This window comes from Chinchilla lanigera, unplaced genomic scaffold, assembly GCF_000276665.1.
Source record: "Chinchilla lanigera isolate Chin_1 unplaced genomic scaffold, ChiLan1.0 scaffold00088, whole genome shotgun sequence".
In the NCBI taxonomy this organism is placed as follows: Eukaryota; Metazoa; Chordata; class Mammalia; order Rodentia; family Chinchillidae; genus Chinchilla; species Chinchilla lanigera.
In genome coordinates, this window is record NW_004955489.1 from 2,496,961 (window position 1) to 2,524,840 (window position 27,880).

General features: G+C 42.8%; 1 protein-coding gene across 1 annotated transcript; it reads right to left on the reverse strand.

The window, feature by feature from the left end:
• Positions 1-3,967: 3,967 nt before the first annotated feature.
• Hsd11b1 (hydroxysteroid (11-beta) dehydrogenase 1) lies at positions 3,968-27,755 on the reverse strand. The gene is made up of 6 exons (XM_005404538.2): positions 27,553-27,755; positions 26,647-26,777; positions 26,221-26,332; positions 25,904-26,089; positions 6,892-7,035; positions 3,968-4,529 (listed from the first exon to the last, which is right to left on the reverse strand). The coding sequence occupies exons 1-6, from the start codon at positions 27,641-27,643 to the stop codon at positions 4,312-4,314; spliced, it is 882 nt and encodes a 293-aa protein (XP_005404595.1). The 5' UTR covers positions 27,644-27,755; the 3' UTR covers positions 3,968-4,311.
• Between the last annotated feature and the right edge of the window lie 125 nt (positions 27,756-27,880).

Consider the following 27,880-nt stretch of genomic DNA (forward strand, 5'->3'; position numbering starts at 1 on the left):
AACAGGGACAGGCAAATGATAAATAAGATAAATGAGCAAACAAGATAGCTAATTGTAAGGGATAAAGAGAGGGGGAAAGTGCAGAGAAGGGAGATATAACATGCCCAAGTAGGGTTGAAATTTTATTGAGGGTGATTAGGGAGTGATTCATCGGGAAGGCAGTCTGTGAGGAAAGACCTACAGGAAGCGAGGTCTCTGACCTCGTGGGTCATTCCAGGCACACAGAAGCAAGAGCATGCTTCACGTGTGGCTGGAGATGGTAGGCAATAAGGTCTGAGAGCAAACCCAGAGCCAGATTATATCAGAGCTGTAGGCCTCTGTAAGGATTTTCACTTTTACTGTGAGTGAGATGGGATCACAGTGGATTTTGATATAGGTATGACACAATTAAACAAATTTTTTTTGGTGTTAGGGATCAAATTCAGGGCCTCAGGCAGCCTACGCAAGCACCATAACACTGAGCTACATTCCAAGCCCACGATTCTGCTTTAATCATATCAAATTCTTGCATTGGTATTTCTAGAAGTGAAATTCTGAGTCAAGCTATGCACCCTTTGATTATGTTGCTACTGCCTATATTACTTTCTTGGGGCTGCAGCAACAAAGTACCACAAACTGGGTGACTTAAAATAGTAGAAATTTATCAAATCACAGTTCTGGAGGCTAGAAGATTAAAATCAAATTATTAGCCGAGCTGAGTGCCTCTGAAACCTGTAGAGGAGAATTTTTTCTTGGAGGTGAGAGATATGTGCTGGTGGAGGTCTTCAATCCTCAGCATTCTTTGCCTGCAGCCCCCTCACTCAAAACTCTGCCTCTGTCACCACATGGTTTTCTCTCTGTTTGCCTTCTCACAGCCACCTTCTTGTGAGGACACCTGTCAGACTGTCCACCCTCATCCAGATGACCTCCTTTTATCCTAGCTATTCCTACAGTGATCTGTTTCCAAGTAACTTCACATTTTGAAGCACTAGGAATTAGGACTTCAACATATCTTTTGCGGGATACAGTTCAACCTTTAATGCTACAGTTTTTAAGAATGATAGATCTGTTCCTCAGAGGGAAGACTTGCCTGTGCCTTACAATAGCACCTTATGCTAGTTAGCCTTCCTACTGCACACATATGTGCACACACGTATGCATGCACATGCCCGATCCGTGTGCCATGGATGGAGTTCATTCTTTGTGAGTATGTACAAGTTGACCTGATCCTTTGTTATTATGACATAGTGGTTTCATAATAGTGATGTCCTCTAAACATTTTTATAGGTAGACATAAAGGTTATTTTCATTTTTGGCGGCTACTACAAATGTAACATTTGGTGAAATTCTTAATAGTTAATATAAAAATTTCTTCATGGGAAGACATTACTTTTGTTAGAAATAAGATGTTGCTGAGTGGCCTCAAGTTAGGTCAGTATCGTGTGTGTAATAAATGAGGGAGTGGAAGGAGAGTGCTTGGATTCTCTGGGGTTGGACTCATGTAGGAGGTAGCGCCAAGAGGGGCACTCTGAGAAGCACACGGCTGACAGGAAATCATCCTGAGTTAAGTGATGAGCAGTAAATGAACACAGACTCAATTTTCTTCCCTCTGAAGTACCAGGGAGATGCTTCCTTGCTCATTAATATTTTCAGTGAGAGCAGAATTCCATTGGAATTCACAAGTGATGCTGGATTTGTGTCAGTGTAGCTGAGATGTGGGTGACATACATCTGGATTCCACATGCCATGTACAACTAAACATCTATGTACACGTGTCTTTAAGCTCATGATAATGGGAGCCAGGAAGTGGAACTTGTCCAGTGATACGGGCCATTGTGCTGTTGGTACCATGGTGAAATGGGAGCTTGGCTGTAGCTGTTGGCACTCCTGTTCTTGGACAATGGGGACAGCTGCCCAAGGGGAAGAGAGTAGGTTAGGAACTGAAAGCAGCCCTGAAGAGGCCTCTGAGGAAGGGCTTGCTGAGTACTGGCTCCGGAGAAGCATACTGAGATAACCTGCTGAAAAGCAAAGCGGGGATGGAGGGGCAGGGGTGGGGTGTGGTGATAGTGGTGATGGTGGTGGTGCTAGTGTTGCTCACCCAGCTATAGGGGAGTTCTACTTGGATGGGAGTTCTGACTCCTCAGAGCAGGGGAGGGAAAGGCAGGTGTTAAGGAAGCACTAAAGTCTACTTAAAACGGGGCTTCAGGGAGGTGAGGGTCACAATGCAGGGAGCACAGTGTAGCCCAGGTTTTGAAGTAAGGGTTCCAAAGAGTTGTGAAGCGTTAACAGTCACTTTCATGCTATCTATTGAAAGTTAAGCATTTTAAAATAGGTCTTCCTGGACAAGAGATTCTTGAAATGGAATTTTAATGTCACCTTAGTGAAGATAAGAAGCTATGTGGGTGTGGATGGTTTCAGTTCTCAGACCTACTTTTGAAGATCTTCCCCTTTGGGTTTTGGGGAAAGCCTCATTTAGAAGGTTTCATTTCTCCCCAGGTAAACTTTAACTCAGCTTTAATGTTGTCTCTACCCTTCAGAAAAAGATTTATTGCACCCTTCTGACTGGGAAGAGGGGCCTCATTTCTACAAGAGACTGAGTGGTTAGACTGAGTTGGTCAGAAGCCTGAGACATCCATTAAACCACATATTATGAGCGTGCATGTTTGAACCCTTGTGTTAGTATGCTGTCTCAGGAAATGAGACTTCATGATTTTAGTTCATTTCCCTGCAAACAGGAGCAGTCGGGTCTTTCCTCCTGCCTTGCACTGGGCAGAGCCTGGGAAGGACTTTCTAAGAAAAGTTCAGACTTATTCACACTCCCAGATCCAGCTTCTTGTCTGTGTGGTGGTGGGCTCAACAGACTCTAATCTATTTGAATATATTTAGATTCAGAGGCAGGAAGAGGAAAATTTCCCATGCTTCCATATTCCAGCATCACTCAGAAGGGAAGCCCTACATTGAGGGCTTGAGTCCATACTGTGTAAGTATACTCGGTCTCTCTCTCCAGAACACCTTCCCTCTTTCCCCACCCTTCCTGGTGTATGGGGAAGCTGACCCTTATGGTACCAGTTTGCTCTTTTGGAGCCCTGTTCAACTAATAGGAAGCATAGGCCAGAGATCTGAGATTGGGGGAGGAGTGAGGCTGGGGGTTGGGTATCCCTTTAGTTTCCTCCCTCTTGGTCTCTGGTCTGATCAAATCCTGAAATCAAATGTCACAGCTCCTGTCAAGTCATGCTCTACAGAGTCATGCTCTACAGAGGTCTCTCCTTGTAGAGAGTAACACTTTTCTCCTCTCTGAGTGGAAAGAGCTACAATAGCCTCAAGATAACTGTGGTATTGCTTGTGATTTCCCTGTGCTTTGTTCACATTTTTTGTAAATAGTTTTCCTTTTATTAAATTATACTAAAATGATCCAACAAGAGGGTGCTATTTCTTGCCTGTTGGGTGCTGACCAATAGAGGGCTTTGCTGAGTTGTTAGTATATGGCTGATCTTTTGCTTCCCATTTGGTCAAAGTTCGATGATGTGTAGCAAGTGTTTGATAAATATTTGTTGAATGAATGAATAAAGACTGCATCAGTGAGTTGTGGGATTTAAACTCCATCTCTCTCTCTACAAACATCCAGTATAGAGTTGAACGAACATGTCCATGTAAAGTATATGTGCTTGGTGGGCTCTGAGAGCAATGTTATAGGCATAAATGCTGGGACCTCCGCTTCCCTGAATTTGCATTAGTGTCTTGTGTCCAGGTTTCTCCTCCTCAGAGGAGCAGTGTGCAGCAATGCGGGGAGTATCTTAAACACATGGAAATGAGAAAAATGGGACGCCCACCTCCTGCAAGTATGGCGGTTTCTTCAACTTGGGAACAAAGAATAAGTCCAGACTGTGAAATAAGAAATGCACATTGACAAATTTCATTTGTTTGTGTTATTTTTTGTGTGTGTATTCTTAAAGGAACCACACTGAATGAACTCAAGTTAAGCTACCAGTTTTGAATTTACAAATTTTATGTGACATTTATTATAATTAATATTGTGCTAAGCGTGATAATATTATGAGGTAAATTTGATAAAAGTGTACCTAGGGTTACTATCAGTTTTATAACTGCTGGTTGTAAAGTGATTCATAACATTTATTATAATTACAGTTCCACTGTGCAAGTGTTAGAAGAACTCCTTCCAATTGTGAGAGGTACCCCAGGACTTAGATGTTGTCGGGAACAATTTAATTTTTCCTCTGGGAAGATGGAAGATACCTTCAAGGGTAGAGCTCAGAGAAATACTAGGCAGAACATTTGCAAGATCCTTCAAAATGTCCAACTTCAAGGGAGTTTTTAGTTGCTTATCACTTTGTCCCAGTTAAAGTATCTTGTTGCAAGAAATTCCATGATCTTCCTCCCTGGATTTATTATCAAGAATTGGCCCCAAATTGAGCCATCATAGTACATTTCCGCTTGACGCAGAGCTGTCCCTTTGATGATCTCCAGGGCACATTCCTCCTTTGGAGCTGCATGTGCTGAATATATCCCAGAAGTTGCCTTCAAGGCTGCATCTGTAAATGACCACAGAAGAGTTGGGTCTGTGATGGAAGACCTGCAGATACTACACTTAATTGTTAGGGCTGCTTCCAATGCGTGGGCCTCACAAACCCTGGAGGGAGTGTATAAAGGGCTGGCTATGTTTAGAGCCTGTTGGGCAGAGCCTGTTGGGCAAAGAGAGGGGCCTTGAGACTAATAGGAATGGGGGACTTGCCTGTGTGGATGGAGATTTGTGGTGGAATGTAAAGTGAGTAGTTGGGATAGCTGAATCACGTGCCTTGTTTGGGTATTTTATGTGTGTGTGGGTGTGTGTGGGGTTGAGGACAGAAGTCATGTGATGTCCTGATGGCCAATGGGAGGCATGAGTGGGGAAAAAACCAGAGTGCTGTATAATAACAACCTATTGACTTGTAAAACCAAAGATGCAACTCAGGCTTTTGGCCCATTCTTTCACTAGAAAGAAACTACTGTTGGCTCTTTGTCCTTCCAAGTTTTCTTGTCCTTTTCATATTGTACAGCTTCCTCTTCTTTCCTTTTCTTTACTCTGTGCCTTTGCCTATCTCACTGTCTAACTACGATTCAATTACTTTTGTTTTTGTCTTTTTGAGGCAGGGTTTTGCTATGCAGCCCAGGTTGGCCTTGAACTCACTTTGTAGCCCAGGTTGGCCTTGAACTTGCAGCAGTCCTTCTGCCTCAGCCTTCTGAGTGCTGGGATTACTCAGTTACTCTTTTTTTTTTTTTTTGGTTTTTCTCCCGTACCGGGAACCGAACTCACGACCTTGCGCTTGCCAGGCAGGCGCTTTTGCCGCTGAGCTAAATCCCCAGCCCCTACTCAGTTACTCTTTAAATAAAACTTCTTATAATATCTACTACATGTTTTGAGAAAACCTGTAAAAACTGTTCAAAATGTTCTCTACATACTTTACTGTATTTCCCCTGATGCAATGATCAAGAAGTATAATAGAATTAGCTAAATTATAAAACTGATTTTTCTCTAATGTTCTTGTAGTTTGGGGTTTTGCAAGGGGAACAATACAGGACATATAATTTATAAGGTTATTGTATAATAGTTACCCAAGATTCATATACAAAGAGAGTACAGGAAATCTGTCCACACACTAAGACCAAAGAATCTGGCTGAAGGCCTGGATCCCATGGCAATGTCCTGCACAAGTTCAGCTGAAGACCTAGAGCCCATCACAATGCCCCCGCCACAAGTCCACGACAACATCTCACACAGGCCTGTTTCATGGATCTGTGCTAACAGGCTGAAGGATCTGCACTGGAGCCAGGAAGCAATGCTCAAAGTAAAAACCAGAGCTCCTCTGAAAAGCACTACAGCCATCCTTAGCAACAGTGAGGTCCCCAGCTCCCCCGATGATGAGAACAGCCAAGTCTGCATCAGGAAAGCCAGTGCAACAAGCCCCCCCCCCCCCGACATTGAACAGTGCACTGTCCTCTCCTCTGGAGCGAGGAAGTGATGCTGAAAAGACTAGAGCTTCCCCAAAGTGAACTGCAGCCATTCGTGGTGACAACAAGGTCCCGAGCTCCTCCTCTGATTAGAACAGCAGAGTTCATCAGGAAAGACAAGCTCCCCAGGATAACCAACAGTTCAAGAGAACCAACAGCTTCTCTTCTTATTCTCTAGTTCTACCTCTTATGCTGCCAGCAACAATCCTCAGGTGGGCCCCCCACACCCAGCCCCACATTGGTTCAGTTTAGCTGGGTGTTACAAGCTGACCATCAGTTGTCAACCCACCACAGTCAGTCCTATTTATGTTCTAAGATCATATCCAAGATTGCACTTAGAAGTAATCTCTTATTTTTTCTTCAGTCTGTGACAGTATTTGTCTTTCCTTGCCTCTCATGGCCTTGACACTTTGAAGGCTACTGATCAGTTGTTTTAAGGAATGTTCCTCAAGTTCAGCTTGTCCATTATTATTTTGTGGTTGGGGTACATTTTTGGCAAGACTACCACAAAAATGATATTGTCTTTCTCAGAACTTATCTAAGGGCTTATATCAGTATGTCTTATTGCTATTGATATTATTAAGAAAAATACATATGCATTTGATAAGTCTCTTACAGAAAAATAATGGCCATGGAGAGTCCTTGAAGACATAAGGTGTATAGAGAAGAACAAGGTGATGAATGTAGTTTCACTCAGCAGACCTACCTGGTGGTTGTCATGGAAAAGGGGGTCAGAGAGTGGCAAGAAATTCCACCAGTGGTAGGAGCGCTTTGTTAGAGGAGGGTGCTCGTGCTCGCAGTCTTGGCACTGGGCCTGACTCCTGAGTCGGGAGAGCAGCCTCCTCTTTACCCATTGTGGCTGGCAGGCCATCCTGGAGGGCACTTTCTCCCACGCCTTAAGCTTACCTGTGTCTATGAGGCCGAGGACACACAGAGTGACTGACACATTGGCTCTAGTCACTAACAACTCCTCCCTAATGGACGAGAAGAATCCATCCAGAGCAAACTTGCTTGCAGAGTAGGGCGCAATCAGAGGATAAGCTACTTTCCCTAAATGATAGATTGAAGAAACAGGTTAACAAGGTATTCCATTTCAGCTTATGAGAGAGCTATGTATATTGCTTTGCAGCAAGCTTTCTAGCACCCTGTGGAGTCTGTTTGCCTCTGAGTTTTATTTTCTCACTATTCCCTAAGTTATCCTTCAGTTATCTGATGTGAAAAACATCAAGGTATCAAAAATAGGGTGGAGTGGGCTGTAAGACAGATTTCCTTGGAGGAGCACTGGGTAGATTGCTAGTGAGCATGGTGAAGAGGCTGGGCTGCTGGAGCCATGCAACCCCGCACTGCTGAGTCTTCCACTTCCCAAGAGTTTAACCAGCGCCTTCTACCCACTCCACAACCTGTCACTGAGAATGGAAAGGGGATGTTTTACTTTTACACAAGGAGTACTAAAAATCCCTATTTTTGATTTTTACACAGATTTAACCGCACTAACCTGACTGATTTTCACTTCAGATTTTGGAGAATATGTGGACACGTGTAAATAGGATAACCTATCCTTTATGCGCTTTCTGATAGGAGAGAATAGAAGTGAGCTGAGACCTCACAATATTTTCTGAGCCTAGTTGGAACAGTTGCTTTCAAATCCCTGTCTGCTTTAAAATCTGGGTAGTCTTAAGACTGATTTCCGTTGATCACCTCCCTCCCATAGGTCATGTTTCCTCTTCCTGTATGCATTGCCGTCCTGTATGTGTTCTGTACCCTGGATATTCCGAATAAACATTATAGCATCTCTGAATTTTGCCAAATTCCCTCCGAGTCTTGACTTTTCAAGTGGGCAGTTAACTTGGATGAAACTCTTTGTCTCTTGTAGAGGGCACCAACTGGAATCTCTGTTCCATTATTTGCATCTTAACGTGGCTGCTTGTTGTCTGCGTTGCCCCTGAGTAGTTCAGGAACAACAGAGATTTGGAATGAGATACAGGATCCAGGGCTTCCTCTGTTTTTCCCAAAATAAGACCTAACTGGAAAATAATCAGCTGGAAAACTAGAGATAAAAAATGCCAGTCCCACTGAGCCTATCCATGCCTTTCTCACCTTACAGAGCAACCATGGAGGAAGAGAATAGTGCTGGCAGGGAGGCGAGCCCAGGCTGACTGGGGCCGGCATTATTGTCTCTAGCTTTTAAGGCTGATTATTTTCCAGTTAAGTCTTATTTTGGGGGAAGCAGGGTGCTATGGCTCTTTCCTTTCGAGGATCCTTCCCTTTCTGTTCCAGCTGCCATCACCATCCAAACCCCTTCTTCCTGGTGCTTCAATCTAGTCAAAATGTAGGTTTCTATTTCAGATATGGCACTGATTGGGTTACTTCTAGGTGTAAAGCTATAAAACTGGGAAACTTTCCTACTGTCCTCTCTTTCTTCCAAGTGTTAATAACACTCTAATTTCTGTCTGTTTTTTATTACTTGCCAGTGATTTCAATGGTTGTGTTTTATATTTTGTCCAAAGTTTATAGTTATTATCTGGGGAGCACTGGTCTTTCAGTGCCTTTTCACCATTACTGAAATTGGAATTCTTATGTTTTTAAATGTAATGTAAATGTGTGCTAAATTAGTGAAGAAAGGAGTGCTTACTTAATACAGATGTTGGGAAAGTTGTTTAGCTAACTGAAAAGAATTCTTTGTCTTATAATATGTATCAAAATTTCTAGATGAAAAATTATGGTGGTATCCCTGACCCAGTATCTCTTCCCTTTTCATTAATAACGAAACTGAGTCCTTCAGGACAGCCGTGTACTCAGATGCAAACACTCATCCCCTCAAGATTGCCTTGCTTTGGTGGTCACATGTTATAATTGTGGCCAATGCTAAGTTTAACAACTGGGTTTTAATTGCTGTTGTGGATTTTGAACCGAAAGGTCATCTAAGGTTGGGAATGGGGCATTTGTTTCTACCATGGTAATGGATAAATCAGCAGAGACAACTATCCTGCAGAAATAAGAAGGAAGGTGGGGCAAACATAACCACCAGAGTTGGTGCTCAATAGGAGCTAACATATTTTGAGTGCCTATGTATCAGTCTAAAGTCTGAAGGCTAACTCATTGCTCAAAGTTGCAAGGTTAATAAATGGGAAGACCAAGATTCAAGTTTGGCTGTGGTGGCCCATGCTTTCAAACCCTAGGTGGCATTTCCTCTACAAAAGCCACTGTTCTTTCCATGACTATTTTCTAGGAGCCATGTGTCTAAGCCAGTTATTCCACTGTGGGTGAAGTTTCTCTCTGGTTTGACAGTGAATCCCAAAAGAGGTAAAATTTATAAAAATGGTGTTACTTTTCCTTTTGGACTGACAAGGGAGGCCTCCCATGGGTGAGCAGGCTAAGTCAGTGCTGGTTCCTGTATATATGTTTCCTGTGGCTGCTCTAACAAATCACCTGGACTTGATAGCTTAAGACAACAGAAATTCATCCTGTCATTGTTCTGCAGCTGCAAGTCCAAAACCATCAGCGTGACCATGCTGCCTCTGAGAGCTCCAGGGGAGAACCCTCCCTTGCCTCTTCCAGTTTCTCATGGCTGTGGCCATCCCTGGTGTTCCTTCACTAGATGCGTCCTTCCGACCTCTTGCTCTATCTTTACATCCCTTCCTCTGTGCCTTCTCTTCTGTCTTTTGCCCTTCCTATGAGGACACTTGCTATTGGATTTTAGCCCACTCAGATATTCCATGATGATTTCATCTTGAGACCTCAATTACATCCACAAAGACCCTTGTTCACTTGAGGTCGTTCACAGGTTCCAGGTGGACATCTCTCGGGGTACACTTTTTTAGCCTACTCTGTCCTACTGAGTGATGATAAGATATTGGTTGTTGCATTAATATGTTTGGGACAACAGAGATACAGAAGCACGAGACCATCAGAAGTTACAGTCTGAATTATGCCAGTAGGAATTATGCCACTCACGGAGCCAGTACATCTCACTGCCTTCCTTAATTAAAACTTAAGTTATACTCAGGGTATAAAGAAGGATCTGAACTGGATTTTTTTAGGATAAAAGGGGAGGTAGAAAGGGAAAGAAGAAGAAAGAAGAGAGATTAGAAATGAGCCAAGCATAGCTGAAGATGTCCTAAAATATTCATGGCATAGATGCAACACTTAAAAGATATTTTAAAATAGTAAAAAAAAAAATGAATTACTAGGCAAGGGTCCAGACTAGATGAAGATTCTTGAAAAATTATTAGCCTTTCTTATGAAGTTTATGTCTGAGGTACACTGTAATGTAACTACCTATTATTATTATTATTATTATTATTATTTTTTTTTTGGTTTTTCTCCGGTACCGGGAACCGAACTCATGACCTTGAGCTTGCCAGGCAGGCACTTTTCTGCTGAGCTAAATCCCCAGCCCCGTAACTACCTATTATTGTCATTAATACTCATTACAGCCATATTTCATCTCTCAAATTTCATGGCCTGCACTGGTCTATGTACCTGTAAATTTAGTGCTCATAAGGACCCCCTGTAGAACCTGTTAGTCTGTGTTCTGGAGTGAAGGGCCATCCTGGAGGGTTTTGAGGAGGTAGGAAAGGCATGTTGGTATAAGCTTGTTGAACTCTCAAAGGAAAAAGGGAGGAAAAGTCTTTGGAGGAGATTAAAGTCCTACAGTGACAGCGGGGTGAGCAGCCACTGAATTAACAGTTACTAAGTCTCTTCAAAGCCCACACTGATATCACTTGGAAAAACGTGTGTACAAATGTAAATTGGCTCTTGGGGAGAAGGACACTGAGCTGACAGAGAAAGCCCACCTGCAAGATGTAGGTTTTAGCGCACCCTGATGACAGGCAGTGACAAGAGGCCCAGAGTGGAGATGGAGGTACAAAGGCAGCGGGCAGGAACAATTGAAGCAGTGAGAAACAAGCGGGACAAGAAAAATAACAGCTAAGTTCATGATATTTTTCCTTTACAAAAGTACTTATCTAAAACCCTTAGGGCTGGATGTGTTATAAAATTCAAAATGGATTTTTGGATTTTAGAAGGTAATACGGGGTATACACTATATATTACAAAAGGAGGCATCCTAGCCACGTGTGGTGGCATACTCCTATAATCCCAGCACTCAGGAGGCTGAGGCAGGAGGATCGTTGTGAGTTTAAGGCCAGCCTGGTCTACAAAGTGAGCTCAAGGCCAGCCTGAACTGCATAGTGAGACCCTGTAGCAAAAAGACAAGAAAAAAACAAAACAAAAAAACCCCCAAAACACAAACAAAAGGAGGCATCCTGTAGGTAGACGTATTATTATTTCTGTACTTAAACATTTGAAAGTTTGCAGTACGGTAAAGAAAGACCTTACTTTAGCTCAGCTTAAATTAATTATGTAGAATTAATTATGAAAAGAAAATCCCGGGGGCTGGGGATTTAGCTCAGCGGCAAAAGCGCCTGCCTGGCAAGTGCAAGGTCATGAGTTCGGTTCCCGGTACCGGAGAAAAAAACCAAAAAAAAAAAAAAAAAAAAAGAAAATCCCTAGTTTCCAGAGTTCTATATTCTTCTGTTCTTTTTCCCCATAGAGTTTTGGCTTTTGGAACAGCAGATGAGGATTGTGAGCCAGTCCAGACTCACTCAAGGGAAGCTGGAATATGTCAAAAAGCAGGAAAAAAAGAAAAGAAAAAAATTGCCCAGGTTTTTACCATTCCAAGCGACCTTGGTACATTTAATTAAAGTCTGTTTTCTAGTCACAGGTACTTTTCCTACACATTTTTCTGTATAATGCTAATTAGTTTATGTGAGGAAACCACTGCATTCTGCTCCCTATAAATTATGTTTAAAAGCTTCAGAAAGCTGAAGAGGACAAAACCCCTCTAAAATTCAGGTTTTTTAAAAGGCAAAAAGGTCTAGTCCAAGTGGAATAAACTATACACATTGGGATGCTAAAATCAGGCTTCTGTTCTGAGTTCAGCTATGATTCAAAGGCTGACACACCAGGCAGTGGCAAAGGCCTCCATAGACTAAAGGAAGGTTCCAGAGCCCTTATGTCCTTCATGGGATGTGGGAATACAAACAAGCAAAAACCAAAGTAGGTTTGTCACGTAGACCCTCTCCTACCCCAAGGGAGTGAGGGGCTGAAGTTGAGTAGGCCAGAGGAGGGGAGTCAGGGAGCAGGAATTAGCAGGGTCTCATAGATCTCCCAAGAAGAGTTGAGGACTTTCCCGCAAACCAATTCTTGAGAGAGGAAACTTAAAAGGACCTTCTGAGCCCGTGTGGTGGCCCAGGCCTGTTATACCAGCCCTATTGGAAGCCAAGGCAGACCTATCCCAAGTTTGAAGCCACTTAGGCCACTTAGTGACTTAGGGAGACCCCTCTGAATGTAAGAAATAGAAGAAGGACCGAGGATGTAGCATATTGCTTTTTATCCTGGGGTTCAACCCTCCGTACTACTAAAAACAACAGACCTTTCAAGAGCTCAGTTTGAGGGACATGGAGGGAGACTGAGACCTAACTGATCTAAGAGGCTGTGGCTCTGAGTGAGGGAATTCACCTCTGTGGGTGGAGTTAGGGCTGGTCTACATCTTGCTCTGCACAGGGCTTATGCCTTCTTTCCAGGGATCCTGTCCAAAAGGACAGTTTGAAGAGCTAAGTGTGTTCCCCTGTATTTGCACTGTGTTTTCAGGGCCTGAAGGAAATTATATAAGTAGCTCCTGCCAAATCACAAGAAAAGCTACTAATACTCTACTAGGGGCTTCAAAGAGCCCGTGAAAGCACTGAATGCAAGGAATAGATTTGATCATCATCCAGTGATTAGAGAGCATGAGCTCTGCCTATCTCTCAGGGCCAGAGTTGCCAATGCTCTGCTAGCTGGAGGCAAGCCAAGTGAAACTATTCCTCTCTCTAATTTCCTACCTCTTCCTGAATCTCCTCTTTTTTTTTTTTTTACTTAAGACAGGGTACAAGGAGCCTGGCTGGTCAGCAAGGAGGACATGGGGAAGGGAGGAAAGGTTGAACAGATGTCTCTTACCCTGGGTTTCCTACTAACAGTGCCTTCCAGCTTGATGCAGGGAGATTTTTTTTTTTTAAATCAAATTACATGTAACTAGACATTTTAACTGTCAAAGTGAGACTGTGGTTGAGACTGGAAATCAGCCAGGGATGATGATGATGATTATGATGATGATGATGATCCTAGAGGGACCAAAAATATGTTTTTGTCTGCCCTGGAGCAGGTTCAGGAAAAAGCAGGTTCCCATAGGACGAACAGTAGGCAGAAAGCCCTATGAGATCCAGTTGTCCAGCTACCAGTAGAAAAAACTGTGGCAGGATACGAGCTTTATTAGATAAAATGAATGAATAAATGTCCTGTTCAGATACACAGGAAATGGTCATAAAAGTGAAGGGGATTAGAAGCTTAAGTGGTTTTGTCCAAGGTCAAGTTTTGGTTTAGGTGTGGCAAACGGAGTTGCCACAGCAGAACAGACCTATGGCAGCTAAAATTTTCCTCTGGGAAGTTTTAGACCACAAAGAAACAGAGCTACGGTGACTATATTTTCTGAAGCAAAATATGGGACAAGCAGTGTGACACATGTGAGTGCAGACGTGGTGATAAATAGGCCAGAATGTTTGCAATTAGCTCTGTCCCAGAGACGCTGGGACTTAGCCACTGTAGAAACAGCAAGAGCTGGAGAGCTGGCCAGGAAGCTGTGTACTGGGGCTTGTTAGCCATGCAGAAGAGGTCAGAGGGAGGCCTTGATGCTTTGTTCATCCCCTCCCCAGCCTCTTTGCTGAGATTTTGAAATGATTTCCATTTCAAAGGCAGATTTTCCACAGCTTTAATTAAAACTCAGAAGAAAGTGTCCAGGATTGAAAAGATTCCTTCAGACTTTTGGAGCGACCTCAGGCAAATAAGCCACATCTCCTACTGAGAGAGCTTCAGTCTGAGGGTCTCCATGCTTCCTTGCCTTCAAGGCTGGAAACACATCAGAGGTCAGCCAGTGAGAGAAAAGACCCTCCTTCCCTTCACAGCTCTTCCTAACACTCTTTACCCATGGTTTCAATTCTACACTTTTGGGGGCTGAGTTGGTTGCTGAACATAAATCTGCCCTCTCCAGGCCTGGAGGACTGAGTTGTCATGAGGAAGATTGAGACAACTCAATCTGATGATGATTGAAACGATGGGGATGGATGGGATTGGCCGGGGGAGCCTGTGGAATGGACAGAGAAGGTTTAAGTTGGAAGAACCCTAATGAAATCAACAGTTAAGTTTGGGGTGATGAGGAGGAGCTTAAAGACTGAGAAAGACCATTTAGAATTGCTGGAGGGAACTCGGCACAATGTTTTGGCTTACAATGAAGAAGGAGTATATGGTATAGAAACAATTCAAACTGCTATGGAGATAAGTCAGATAAAACCTGTTGCCAAATTTCACAAGGTGACTTAGCAAGAGCACTTCCATGCAGGTGTGGGGGCTGTATAACAGATGTGAAATTTGGTTCCTCCTATTGTCATAGAGTATCAGCATACCTCCTATGGTAAGAATAAAATAAGAGATTCAAAGAAATTCCACAGTTGAAGGTTGGGCCCAAGCCAACTCTCCTAGCATTATGAATTGGCAGCATCTTGTGCATTTACCTACTAAGGCTCGGGCATCTCCCTGACCTTCAGCTGCAGGAGAGGCATTCAGGAACATCATCCGGAGAGCTTTACACCTGTCTTCCAGAGTTCCAGGCTGGTATCTGACTCATGCCTGAAATGCTCAAGGCCAGCAGTAGGGTGGAGCTGCCTGTCCTATCTGAGAACAAGGATGAATGCACTGTGGGATCTGTTATTTCCACAGATGGCAGGGTGTCTAGAGACCAAATGTGGATCCTGTGGAAGGAGCTGGTGTGGGCCTTTGCCAAGGAGTGTGGGGTGGGCTGGGCCAGGAGGGCTGGGCTGAAGGAAGTGGAGCTGAAAGTAATGAGCTAGAGCAGGTACTGCTCACATACATCTAGGAACTGCGGGAGTAGTGGGGGTGGTAGTACTTTCTGCAGGGGGTCTCTGAAGAACCCAGGAGAAGCCTCATCAAATCCACTCTCATACTTTCTCATCACTAGATTCCTAGGATAGGGACTTTTGTTCTTTTTAAGTAATTTCCAACGTAGAGAAAATACAACTTATCTTTTCCTGAATCATTTGAGGGTCATTGCTGTAACTGAGGCCATTACCAACCTCGTGTTCTATCACCCTTGAATACTTTAGTGTCAAATTCTTACATGTAGAGACACTGTCCTACACAACCACATTATAACCATCAAAATGAGGAAAGCAATTCACTGGTTCTCAGGGCTGTTGTCATAACGTATGGCAAATGGGGTAACGTAAGACAACAGAAATGTGTCCTCTCATAGCTGAGGGGTTAAGCAGCGTGAAATCAAGGTGTCAGTGTGGCCACTTTCCCTCCAAAAGGTCCAGGGGAACATCGTTTCTTGCTGTCAGCATTCCTCATGGCTACATCACTCTAATCTCTGTCTCTGTCCTCAGATGGCCTCCTCTTTTCTTCCTCTGTCTCTTAGAAGGACACTTGTTATTAGATTTAGCAGTCTTGTAGACAATGCAGGCTGATCTCAGGGTCCTTAACTTAATGACACTTGAAAAGACTCTTTTTCTAAATAAGGACATTTCTCTGGTTTCATAGAGTTAGGATGTGGGATCTTTTTTGGGGGGCTACTATCCAATCTACTATGGTAATATTGGTGTATTTCTGTCACCTAATCCATAGATCCCTTCCAAATTTTGATACTAGTCTCAATAATATCCTTTTTATAGCTAAAGGATTCAACCAAGGATCAGGCATTTCATTTAGTTGTTATGACTCTTCAGTTTGAAATACTTCCCTTATCTTTCTTTGTCTTTCTTGACCTTGACACTGTTGAAGAGAAGACAATTATTTTGTACAAGATGATGTGGTGGGGCTGGTTCATACTAGATCATGAGAGCTGACTCTAAATGTCCACAGATTTTGCCAGCTGAATCATTTGGCTCTGCCTGTCATGGGAATATTTACGCTGTGGACATGCTACAAGTCAGGTTTAAAAAATTTTCCTTTCTGAAGAGCGGGTTGTTAAATATTTATAGCACACTGATGTCCAATGTCTTCAGTTTGGATTTAGCTGATGTTGCCTCATGACTTGGTTTGAACTACATAGTTTTGACAGGATCATAGAGGTGATTCTGTTTGTCACCTCACATCGCATCAAGTGATATATGAGTTCAATGTATTCTATTACTGACGATGTTCATTAAACTGGATCATTTGTATAAGATTTCTCCCCTGTAAAGTTACTTTTCTTCTTTTTGTAACCAACAAGAGTTTTGTGGGGGGGTACTTTTCGCCTACTGTTTTAATCATTTTTAAATATACAGGTCAGTGACCCTAAGTACATTCGTATCATTGTGCAACTGTTCCTGCCATCATCTCCAGAACACTTTTCATGTTGCAAAACTGAACTTTATACTCATTAAAAATAACTCCTCATTCTCTCCCTCCCCCAGTTGCTGAGCTACCATCCTACTTTCTATGCATTTGATAGAAATAAGTCTGATCTGAGTGGAATCATAAGCTTTGTCTTTCTGAGACTGCTTATTTGACTTTGCCTGATGTCTCGAAGATTTATCCATGTTGTGGCATGTGTTAGAATTTTCTTTTTTTAGGTTGGAATTTATATATATATATATATATATACATACATACATGTATGGCACTTCACTTACCATTTATCTGTTGATGAATGCTTGGGTTGTTTTTATGGTTTAACTATTGTGGATAATGCTGCTATGAACACGGATGGATAAATATCTCTTTGAGACTCTGTTTTGAGCACATTTACAGAAACATATGGTGACTCTTTTTTGTTATTATTATTTTTTTTATTTTTTGAGACAGGTTTTGCTATGTAGTGTAAACTGACTTTAAAGTCACTCTGCAGCTCTGGCTGACCTCGAACTTGTAGTGATCCTCCTACCTCAGCCTTTTTCAAGTACTGGGATTACAGGATTACAGGTGTGCATCGCCATGCTGGAATAATTCTATTTTACTTTTATGAGAACTGAAGTACAATTTTCCACAGTAGCTGTACCCTTTTACACCCCATCAGCAGTACATGGGGTTCCCTCTGTCCTCACCACATGTGGTTTTTTTTTTCTTCTCCCTGCCACCCTCTCTCCTTTTCTCTCTCCTTTTTTTGTTTGATAACACCATCCTGAATGGGCATGAACTGATATCTCACTGTGGTTTGATTTGTATTTCCTTAGTGATTAGGTCTGGTGAGCATCTTTTTACATGTTTATTAGACATGTCTATGTTGTCTTTGAGGAAATGTCTATTCGTGTCCATTGCCCAGTTTTGAATTAGGTTATTTGCTGTTTCATTGTTGCATAGGGTGGTGCTTTGAGACTATGTAAATGCTGTATTAAACTTTACTCACTGGTTTTAACATCCATCAATGCATTGTGGCTGACTTACTGCTATAATTGCTAATTGGTGATTTTCCAATATTATTAGATTTTCCATATTTATCATTTGACTTTTCATTACGTGGAAAAGACTTCTCCACTGTTTATTTATTATTTATATCATCATGAAGTTGTAGTCTTATTGTATGTAATGGGTTATAATCTGTTATAATCTTTATTATTTTAATTCTCCAGTGGTCCCAGATTTAGCTAGTGGGATCCTTTAAGGTTAACTTTTGTGTTCTGGTACTGTGTGCTATTATTATTATCATCATCATTATTATTAATGTCTTATTACCCAGGGTCAAACGCAGGGCCTCAAGATTGATTTGTAAACACCACACTACTGAGCTCTGTCCCCAGCCCCAGGGTGTGAGCAATGCTTTACTGACCAAGCAAGATTTTCAGGTTAATTTTATACTGTTCTTTCCTTTGCCCTACAATCATTTTTTTTTTCAAGAGTCTTTGTTTTCTTCTAGTGGAGAATGATACCTACAAAACAAGGTCTGGGCATTAAGCACGTTCCCAGGTCCTTCTAGTGGATGGAGGCAGGGAAATACACGCAAGTATACCTAGACTCACATATCTTTAGTTCTGTAGCTTCCCGTGTTCATTGGACACTGATTCATTCATACCTCTAATTCTAGCACACTGCCATAGGGTTCATGCTCATTTTCTCCCTTTCACATTTGTAACACCAATAGTGAGAAGCCAGCTTCCGCTATTCTCAGTGTGCGGTATTCATTGGTTCATGCCTCTGTGTGTGGTCATGCTTCATTTGCCCCTGCATGTCTGTACGGATGCTCTCTATATCCTGCCAGGACTGGGACAGCCCATGGCAGACCACATGAAGATCCATGTGCCCCTTTGCGGCCACTTCTCTCACCTCTGACCCCTCCTTGGTTTACTTAGGCTCTGACATTCACAGCAGGCTACCACTGCAGCCCCTTGTTAAGAGGCCTCATTTTCAGTATTGCATGGCGGCAGCCTGCCACCTCTGCTCACAGCCACACACCTGCTCCATCCTGCTCCCATTGGCCAACCTGAGTGGCCAGGGCCCCTCCTCCACGAAGGAACCACTCTGCTCATCCCCTGTGAGTGGCTTCTAGATTGAATTATTTAGAGCCAAGGTTGCTGAATGTTTTGCAGTTCCACACAATGAAGAATTGTCCTACCCCACAAGGCCAATAGTATCTCCATTGAGAAGCCCTGGCACAGAAGCTTAGGGACAGTAAGAGAGCATGGAGGGAAATGTGGCTATGCGTCACCATAGCAGTTTAAGGAAAGACACAAAATCAGAAATCAAGTACTAGCAAGCCACCTTACACCTATTCATTCAAGAAGAATGTGCTGGTTATTTGCCAAATTTGTGAGTGCTGGGAAACCAGAGGCGAAGGAATAGTGTGCCTGCCTTTGAGGAATGCACAGCTTCATCATTGTGGATGAAATGCTGTACATTATCAGCTCTGTGGGGCAAACAGTTGAAAGATGAATCATTGTTTTGTGTACCAAGAAACAGAGAGCCTGTCAATAGTTTGATAACATGATTCTTATCTTCTGAAATTTTTATTTTATACTTGTTGAAAATTTCCTTTAAACTTATATGCACGTCTGTTTTTCAGAGTCATGCATCATTCTTGTGTATTTGTAATAACACTTTTTAAGGCACTTTTAAAGACCTTGTTTTCTAAATATCATTCTCCACTAAAAGAAAACAAAGCTTCTTGAAAAAAATGATTGTAGGGCAAAGGAAAGAACAGTATAAAATTAACCTGAAAATCTTGCTTGGTCAGTAAAGCATTGCTCACACCATGGAGCTGGAAAAGTGCCTTAAAAAAAGAGGGCATCTGCCTTATGACCTCTGATTCAACAGAGGTTCATCTGCAATATCACCTGACAGTGTTTCTTTTTTTTTTGTTTGTTTGTTTTTTGTTTTTTTTTTTCCAGTACTGGGAATCAAACTCATGCCCTTGTGCTTGCCAGCCAGGCACTGTGCCACTGAGCTAAATCCCCAGTCCCACCTGACAGTGTTTCTTAAAAGAATGTTTTCCAAGTCAGTGTGACACCTTCTTTGCAACTTTTGGTGGTGGCACTTTCTTGATCTTCTAATAAAATCTTATAAGTATCAAATAAGATTAACATAGCACTAACATACATTTTATATTTCAGTTGATGTAATTGATACTTTGTGGTTTTTTTTTTTTTTTTGTCTTTTTGAAACAGGATCTTGTTCTGCAGTTCAGACTGGCCTTGAGCTCACTTTGTAGCCCAGGCTGGTCTCCAACTCACAATGATCCTCCTGTCTCAGCCTCCCAAGTGCTGGGACTACAGGTGTGCACCACCACACCCAGCAGTTTTTTATTTGTTTGTTTAACATCTGTCCTAAAGAACTTGGGGATTTCTTTTGCCTTTAGCTGTATTGCTGGGTGTAAAATTAGCAATCTATTTTCATGTTCTTGGTACCAAAGGAAAACAGTTTCATCTGCTTGTGGGTATCTTCCTTTTTCTCTTTGTATAAGGCCCTTGGTTTAGAAGATCTGGGTCATTCTGACATAAACAGTGTTTGCTTCATTCATATCAGATTTGTACCAGGCTGCTCTGGGTCTCTGCATTTCTCTGTGCACCATCACTCTTTGTCACAGCAGAATCCTGGAGTCAGTTTTAAAGACATGATAACTGGTGTCTAATCAACAGACCACATAACTCCAAAATGATGCCAGTGTGAACAGCCATGGCTATATTTGCAAGCATGGACAATGACAACTACACTGCCCCACTGGTAGTGACTGTAACCTGCAGTCTAGGTAAAGTACACCTCTCCTGCAGTGTCCTTAAAATGTGAATAAATGTGCACTTTGCAATCAGTGAAATACTTCACAGCCATGAAGGTCCTATTGCTCTGATTCCGTACTCACCCAGCATGTTATAATGATAAACATGGATTCTTTGCTTTCCTGAGGCATTTGGATGACCTAGAAATTAAAATCCTGCCTGACAGAAGCAATATGTAGAAAAGGATATGCAAGGGATTCAGACGTGTCCACCGTCTGGTCTGACACTTCTTTCTGTGGCCATAGCTGATTATTCCTGACTAAGTACTTGCACTTCTTTAGGCATGTTATGAATGGCATGGAGAGATTTACTTATACCATTCAGCTGGGTCCATGCGATACCTCTTCTCTAGGGGGAATTTGGAGTTCAGAGATTGAGAGACCGGGGTTGTTTGCAGAAAGGCAAAAGTCAAAGCTGTGCTGAGAGTTGTTAAGCTCTTTTTATTGCCTTTGCCTTATATTTACATATAAAGCTTGGCATCTCTGCCTTTCTTTTAGATATCTGCCTTATGACCTTCGAACTCTGGGTCAGCTCCCTGTTCAGCTCTGCACCTAGACATGTCGGTCACTGAAAGGAGTGCCTGTTAAAACCTGGTGATGTAGGGTTTAGTAGCCCTCAAGTTACCTAACCTCTCTCTTTCTCCTTCAAGACTGAGAACACTAAAATGAGGGCAACTAAGGTCTTTCCATGATTTGCAGGTACCTTTAATTGCCAGCTTTTACAGCATCCTGTGCAGCTCCCTGGAGCTGCACCTTGTGGCCTCCCTCAAGCGGCAGGCACCTTGAATCCCACGGAGCCTATGCAGATGGACCACCCCATGAGAAGCTGCCACCTCGAGCAGAAGCAGTCACCTCACAGGGACCGAGCTCTTTCCTCAAGCCATGGGAACTACCTAGAGCAGCCTGGAAGAACCAGACTGGGAGTAATAATCCACCCAGTCACAGTCTGACCAGGATCACCCACCCTGCGGGCAATGCAAACCCCCAAACCTCTCCTGTGCCCCCTTTTCTATAAAATGTCAACTCTTCCATCAGCTCCTCAAGTCAGATCTTGAGCCTTTCCAGTGTGGCTGCACCACGCAAAGCCCTTTCCTGCCCTTCGCCACTGCTTGTCTCCATGACTGGTATCAGGGACAGGCGGCCGAGCCTGGTCTGCTGGGGTCCCTGGAGCCAGGGTGTTGGCCCTGAAACTCGGGTAGCAGTTATTCATCTTGGAAGTGGTGCTTATTTCCGAAGTGGTGCTTATTTCCGAAGTGATTGGGCTTAAGGGTAAAAACACATATTTTCTTGGAATAATTACAACAGTTTTGATGAAGGATAAATTACCGCTTTCTACTGTATTCTTAAAGTCTTTTCACGTCCTAGACTTTGGATCCCCCACCACCTCCACCACATTCCAAGGCACATCATGCATTGAGGAGCTGGCCCTCCCTTCAGGAAGGAGTGGGTGCCCCAGCTGAAAGCAGCAATGAGATTAACATCTGTATATTCTTGTCTTTATGCAAAGCATCTTATGGACATTCCAAATCCTGTTAGTTGATATGTGTAGTTGAGAAACCTGGTTCCCCACACACCCTTGTAATTTGAAATTCTTGAAATAGATTTAGACCACACAGGCAGCCCTCAACTGACAAATAGATTAAGGTCCAGAAGTGATTTCATTTCTGGGTTTGAGTTTTTCCAGTAAAGCATTGTCTTAGGAGATATTGGCCCCTGGCTTCGTCTGTGTCTGAAGTACTGTACTCTTACATTTTAAAGGTAGGATGAGACAGTGCTGCAGACGAGCAAACCAGAAGAGGAGTGCATTAAGGCAAAAAATTAATTATACATGTGGGTGTGTTGAAAGTTGGTCTTTTAAAAAGATTTGCTTATATCTGGTAATCTGAACAACTAATTTGAAGGCAGCAATACGCAATATAACAACCATTCTTGAATTCCTACCATCTTGATTAGTGAAACTCTGTATTGTTTCTAATTTTTTAAAATTATTTTTTATTCTCTTTAATATTTGATCAATCTTGCATTCTTACATCTGGTAATCTGAGCAACTTCCTTGAAGATAATGATACATAAGCAATATAACAACCATTGTTAATTTCCTATCTTGTTCTGAAATTGTGTATCGTTTTTATTGTTTTTGTGTTGTTTTGTTTTTATCTTTGTTGCTATTTTGTTTTCTTTTCTCTTTAAAATAAAAAAAATTCATTTGAAGAAAAATTCATTGGCAGCTGAGACACTTTAGAGCTTCTGAAGAGAGGGCTGAGCGTGTAGAGGCTATTGACGAGGTTCCTTCTATCTTTCAGTGTATTTTCATTTTGAAGAATTAAGAAACCCAGTGTTTTACTGTGTTTAGTTTCACTCCAAAATATGCCTTCCATTTCCCTCTGTGCAGAAGAACTGCTGCCCTGCACTCACGCTTGCCCTGCGTGCTTAGCGTTTGTGTTTCATGTTATTCATGACGTTGGGGTCCCACAGGAAACAAAAAGAGAACTAGAAGTAGGGTTTTTGAAGGTGAGAGCCAGGTGTAGCAAAGACAAAGAGGAAATCCTTAAATGGCTCTTGCGAATCCTGAAAAAGACTTCATATAAGGTGGGTGTTAAATAGATTTTGAGAGTAGAAAAGAGGGATGGGGGATCCCCCACAACTTTCCCCCGGGGGCATAAAGGAGCAGAAGGCAGTGTTGCACAGTCAGCTCTGGCCCTCCTCTGTGTGTGTGTGTGTGTGTGCATGTGCGTGTGCGTGTGTGTGTGTGTGTGTGTGTGAGTGATAGGAGGCACCACAGTTACGAGGTCCACAAAGCCAAGGCATTCAAAAATGAAAATCAGCTTTATCTAGAATTAAACCTATGTGAACCCATTTGATTAGTGGAAATACTTTTTCCAGATGTTTTCAAACATGATCTGGCCAATCCATTCATTTTTTTTTTTAAAAGGCAAATTCCAGTATTAGTTTTTCTGTTTCAGATTGTTTACCAAATACCAATTGGGCATTTTTTCCCACTGTTTCTCCTGCTCTACCATCCCTTGAACCTTCTACCTGACATAAGGGGTTTTGTTTTTGTGATGGCTCTTGAAAGTGAGAGCGCATGTGTGTGTGTACACATACTTGTGTATGTGCATATGTGTGTGTGTGGTACATGTGGGGGTGGCCTGGAAGGCACAGGTTTTTCTTGGTGACGTGGAAGAGATTATTAGCTGTTAGACAATATCAATGCCTTTTTTTTTTTTTTTTTTTTTTTTTTTTTTTTGTTTTTCTCCGGTACTGGGAACCGAACTCACGACCTTGCGCTTGCCAGGCAGGCGCTTTGCCGCTGAGCTAAATCCCCAGCCCCTATCAATGCCTTTTATAGAAGTAGAAACCCTGAGTTTTAGTTGGACACAGGTCTACTTTGAGTAAAGAGTGCAGTTGTAGTCAGCGGTGGCAGAGAAGAAGAGGACAACTTTCAGATATCCTTCTTTCTTCATTTTCTCTAGCTAGAAATGCAGGTGAAGACACTACTGGCATTTCTGGTGGTGGTAGTTCTGGGGCCGAAGGGTTTTTGTATACCATCATATGGCAGAACTGCCCGATCAGCCCTGGGCTGCCTCGCCTAGGCTGCTTCATGGTAGAAAAAGACATTTGAATGCTGAAACGTCGTGAACTTGGGTCTTTGTTATTGTAGTATCTAAACATGTCTAAACTAGCATGTGGCAGAAGGAGGGGAGACTGCTTAGGTGTTACATATAAAGAGATTTGGCAAAAAAGATTGAATTGTGGATAGATATGTCCTCCAAGGAGGTTACCAGAAGCATCAATACTGTCTTTGTTAATACTAAAGAAGTAGCTGAGTCTTCAAAGAACATTACAAGTATAAGATTTTCATGTAACACCTACCATAAACTGTATTCCCTAGAAGAAACTATTAAAACTCCATACCAATACTTTGTGTTGACCTTGGACCAATTTGATGTTTAGTATCCTGTGTTTGTGGACTTAGGAAGGATTAATGAATATATTTACTGACTCTGAAAGAATGTATCATAGAGCAAAAAATATTCTTTAGCTGGGGAGAGGAAACAACCTGTCTGTACTTTGCAAGATCACAGACAAGCTTCAAAGCAAAAAGTCTGAACTCTGAAGAACAGCAGGTAAATTTCTATCTTTCAGTGTCTGTGGAAGCTACCCAGTGTCATTTGTGGGCGGGAAGATACCCAGAAACAGAGGTGATCAGAGCTTCACCACGCCTCTGGGCTTCTCTAATAATTCCCATTTCTTCTGAGCACATTATAAAAGTTATCCTTTCTTAGAATGGACATATCTAATCAACTGGAATCATTAAAGCCACCTTCACTACAACTGATGTGAAGGTTTTGGCTGATGCTCTGCGATGGACTGAGGGTGTGCCCAGCACCTTCTCACTCAGCATGCATCTGCTCCTTTCCTTTCAGCCCAGAGAGCCAGGGGCTAAGGAGGGTGGGGAGTCTCTCTGGGCTGGAAGCACAGGGATGCATATCAATCAGTGGGTTTGGTGGGGTGCACTGATGCACTGCCCCTCTATCCAGTTACTGTGCAGGCCTTGCCTGGGCCAGAGAATAGAACTCTGCACAAGCTAGATGGTGTTACTAGCTTCAGAAGAACTGATGTTTGTGAAATGCTTGATGGTTTACAGAGTCTCCAGAGTATTTGTTTTTACATTGCCAGGAGCTACAGTTAGATGGCTGATTTTGGTCCCCCTGTTTGGACCTTCCAGATATACCCTTCCAACAGACTAATCAACAAGGGTATGTAGAACTTCTCATCTGGGTCCAAGATGAAATGGGCCTAGGCATCCCCAGAAATTCTCTAACCTTTTGCTGGTGATAACTTCTGATGGCTGCCACCATCTAAGCTTGGGTTTCCCTTGGTCCCATTTCTTTACATGGTTCCCTCCCTCCTGACTCCTACCTACTTGGTTGTTTAAGCTGGAGTTTTTATGTAACAAGTTAAAATTTTGGAGAATACTTCTTGGATTTGCAGGTCTATTAATATTTTTAGCTTTTTTATTGTTGTTTTTGTTGTTCATTTCATTTTGCCCCAGCTAAGCACTTACTGTATGTTGCATTTCAAGTCTTACTTCTGCTTTCGCATCAGTTAACATCATCAGCCTATGGTTCTTTGTCATGGAGGAGGCAAAGTCTTTTTTATCCACTGTGACTGTATCTCTCCGTTAGAGACAGCAGGACAGGCTATACCTTCAGCAGCCCCTTGATGTCCCCTGATCTTCCATTTGCAGATTACAAACCACCAGATTTCCCATGGGCACTGTGAACCACTGCTTTTTTTGTTACTGACAGGGATTTTTTTAGCTCATCTACTGTGACTAACACTTTTTATGGCCCAGTCGTTCTTAACAGCATATTATCCTCAGCATTGCTGGTCCTCACTGAATTCACACGCTCCTGTCCCTTCGCGTGTCTGCCTGTCCATGTGTATCTGCTAACCGGCTTCTCCTTAACAGCACTGTGAGCATTTCAGCTTCAAGTTCATACTGTTATTTCTTTGTATAGGAACTGCTAAAAAATGCATGTTCTTTACAGAGTCTTGCGCAATCTCTTGCATGCTTTTGCTCCTCCCTTCCACACTGGTCCCTGTCCCACTCACCGGCCACTGAGGAGATGACAGCAATGCTTCCTTGGCTCTGCTTCAGCATGGGCAAGGCGGCTACACTCAGGACCACAAAACTGTGGAAGTTGATCTCCATGTGTTTGCGTACCTTGTTGATGTCATCACGAAAAAAAGACAGAGGACTGTAGTGGACGTGGTTGAGAATGAGCATGTCTAGTCCTCCTGCAGGAGACGGCTGAGTTGAGAGAGACCGTCTGGGGTTGGATACCTTCCTTCCCTTTCCTTTCCCTCCCCAAAGCTGTGGTGACCCTCAGGGCAGCTTTCAGAGAAAGACAGAGGAGAAGCAGCCTCACCCATGATCTTTCCTGCTTCCGCAACAAATTTTTCTGCAAAGGTCATGTCTTCCATGCTGCCAGCGATGTAGTGTGCGGAGGCTGCTCCGAGCGCTAAGCAGCGGGATACCACCTGCAGAATTACAACACAGTGGGGTCATCTTGCTGTTGGCTTTTGGGTGCAGTCTTTGAAGTAATTAAGGCTTAAATGACAGGCTGCTCATCACCCTGTTTAAATGAAAAATGGTGTGTGTGTTTGTGTGTGTGTAAGGTTGAATATTTAAATGCATATTTTTATATTCCTGTGAGTGTCTAGGTGCTTGAACCTATGTATGAGAATGCAAGATTTAAAGAGAAAGAGGCTGAGAGGGAGAGAGAGGAGATGTGCTAGGCTTTGTGGTATAGGAACATGTCAGGTGTGTGGATCTGCAGGCAAAGACCCCTCACCTTCTGTAGGTCTTCTTTTGACCTCGCTGTCACCATCACATGGGCTCCCATCTTCGCCAGATGATAAGCCATTTCTCTTCCAATCCCTTTGCTGGCCCCTGTGACAATCACTTTCTTTCCTTGGAGCATCTCTGGGGAACCCCAAAAAGAAATGAGGACCGCGCTGCATTTGGCAGCAGTGTTCCTGCTCCCGCCCATGTGAAGAGTCTCATTTCACTTTCCAGTTTTAAATGTTATGAACCCAGATCAGTTTGTCTCCATCATGTAAGCCACTCAAGGAATGAACGGCTCATGTCCTTTACAGACATGCTCTAAAGAGAAATTTGGCTTGTTTGCCCAAAACCAAGGCTGGCTGTTGTCTTTCCAAAATCCTTCTCTTGAAGGGTCTTAAGGACAAGGCCAGAAAGGATGAAATGGTTCAGTTAAAATGCTGACATTCCAGATGTTTCAGGACTCATCAAATTTTGATCAATTGAAAGAAAATTTAAAAAGTACTCGAAACACATGTGTTCATAGAGATTTCAGGGGTTTCCCTCATTTTTAGTCATTGACTCCGTGATCCTATTTTGTCCCCCGATCATCAGTCTTTCTATGGAGCCCCATTTTCTGGCTGTCTTTGAATTTGGGAAAATACCTTCACTTCTGTAGAAGATTTGAATTACTTTTCATAAGGGTGACAAGTAAAGCATGGCCTATTTGGCAAGATTTTTGGGTGCAGGATCACCCTCCCCTTGTCCCTCCTGCCCACGGCCTGTGTTTGGAGAACACGGGGATGTCATCCTACTTTCAGGTTCCGTCTTTTTCAGCAGCTTTAGGAATCGGGAACACATCTTGATCCTTAGGCAGACTCCAGACCCCCCGTGTTTTCTAGCCTATTTTACCGAAATGAGACACATTGGTACTTACCTGGTCTGAACTCCTCATTTGCAGAATAGTAGTAGTAGGCCAAGAAGACCATCAGAATGGGGAGGAGGTATTTTTTCAGAAAAGCCATCATAAAGGGACCTGGCCCAAGGAGCCCTGTAGGACACACAGAGAGAACCTACAGAGCTTTCTACAACCTCTTAGGCGGGCAGCAGCCTCTGAATTGTGACATCAGGGACGGGGAGGCTGGAGTAGTCTTGGGCAGTGCTAGCCAATTTCCCTGTCAGAGCAGCGATTGGCCTTGGGTGGGATCCCATTTGTTCCTGGCAGCCTGCATGGTGGATTTCATAATGGACAATGTTTACTCCAT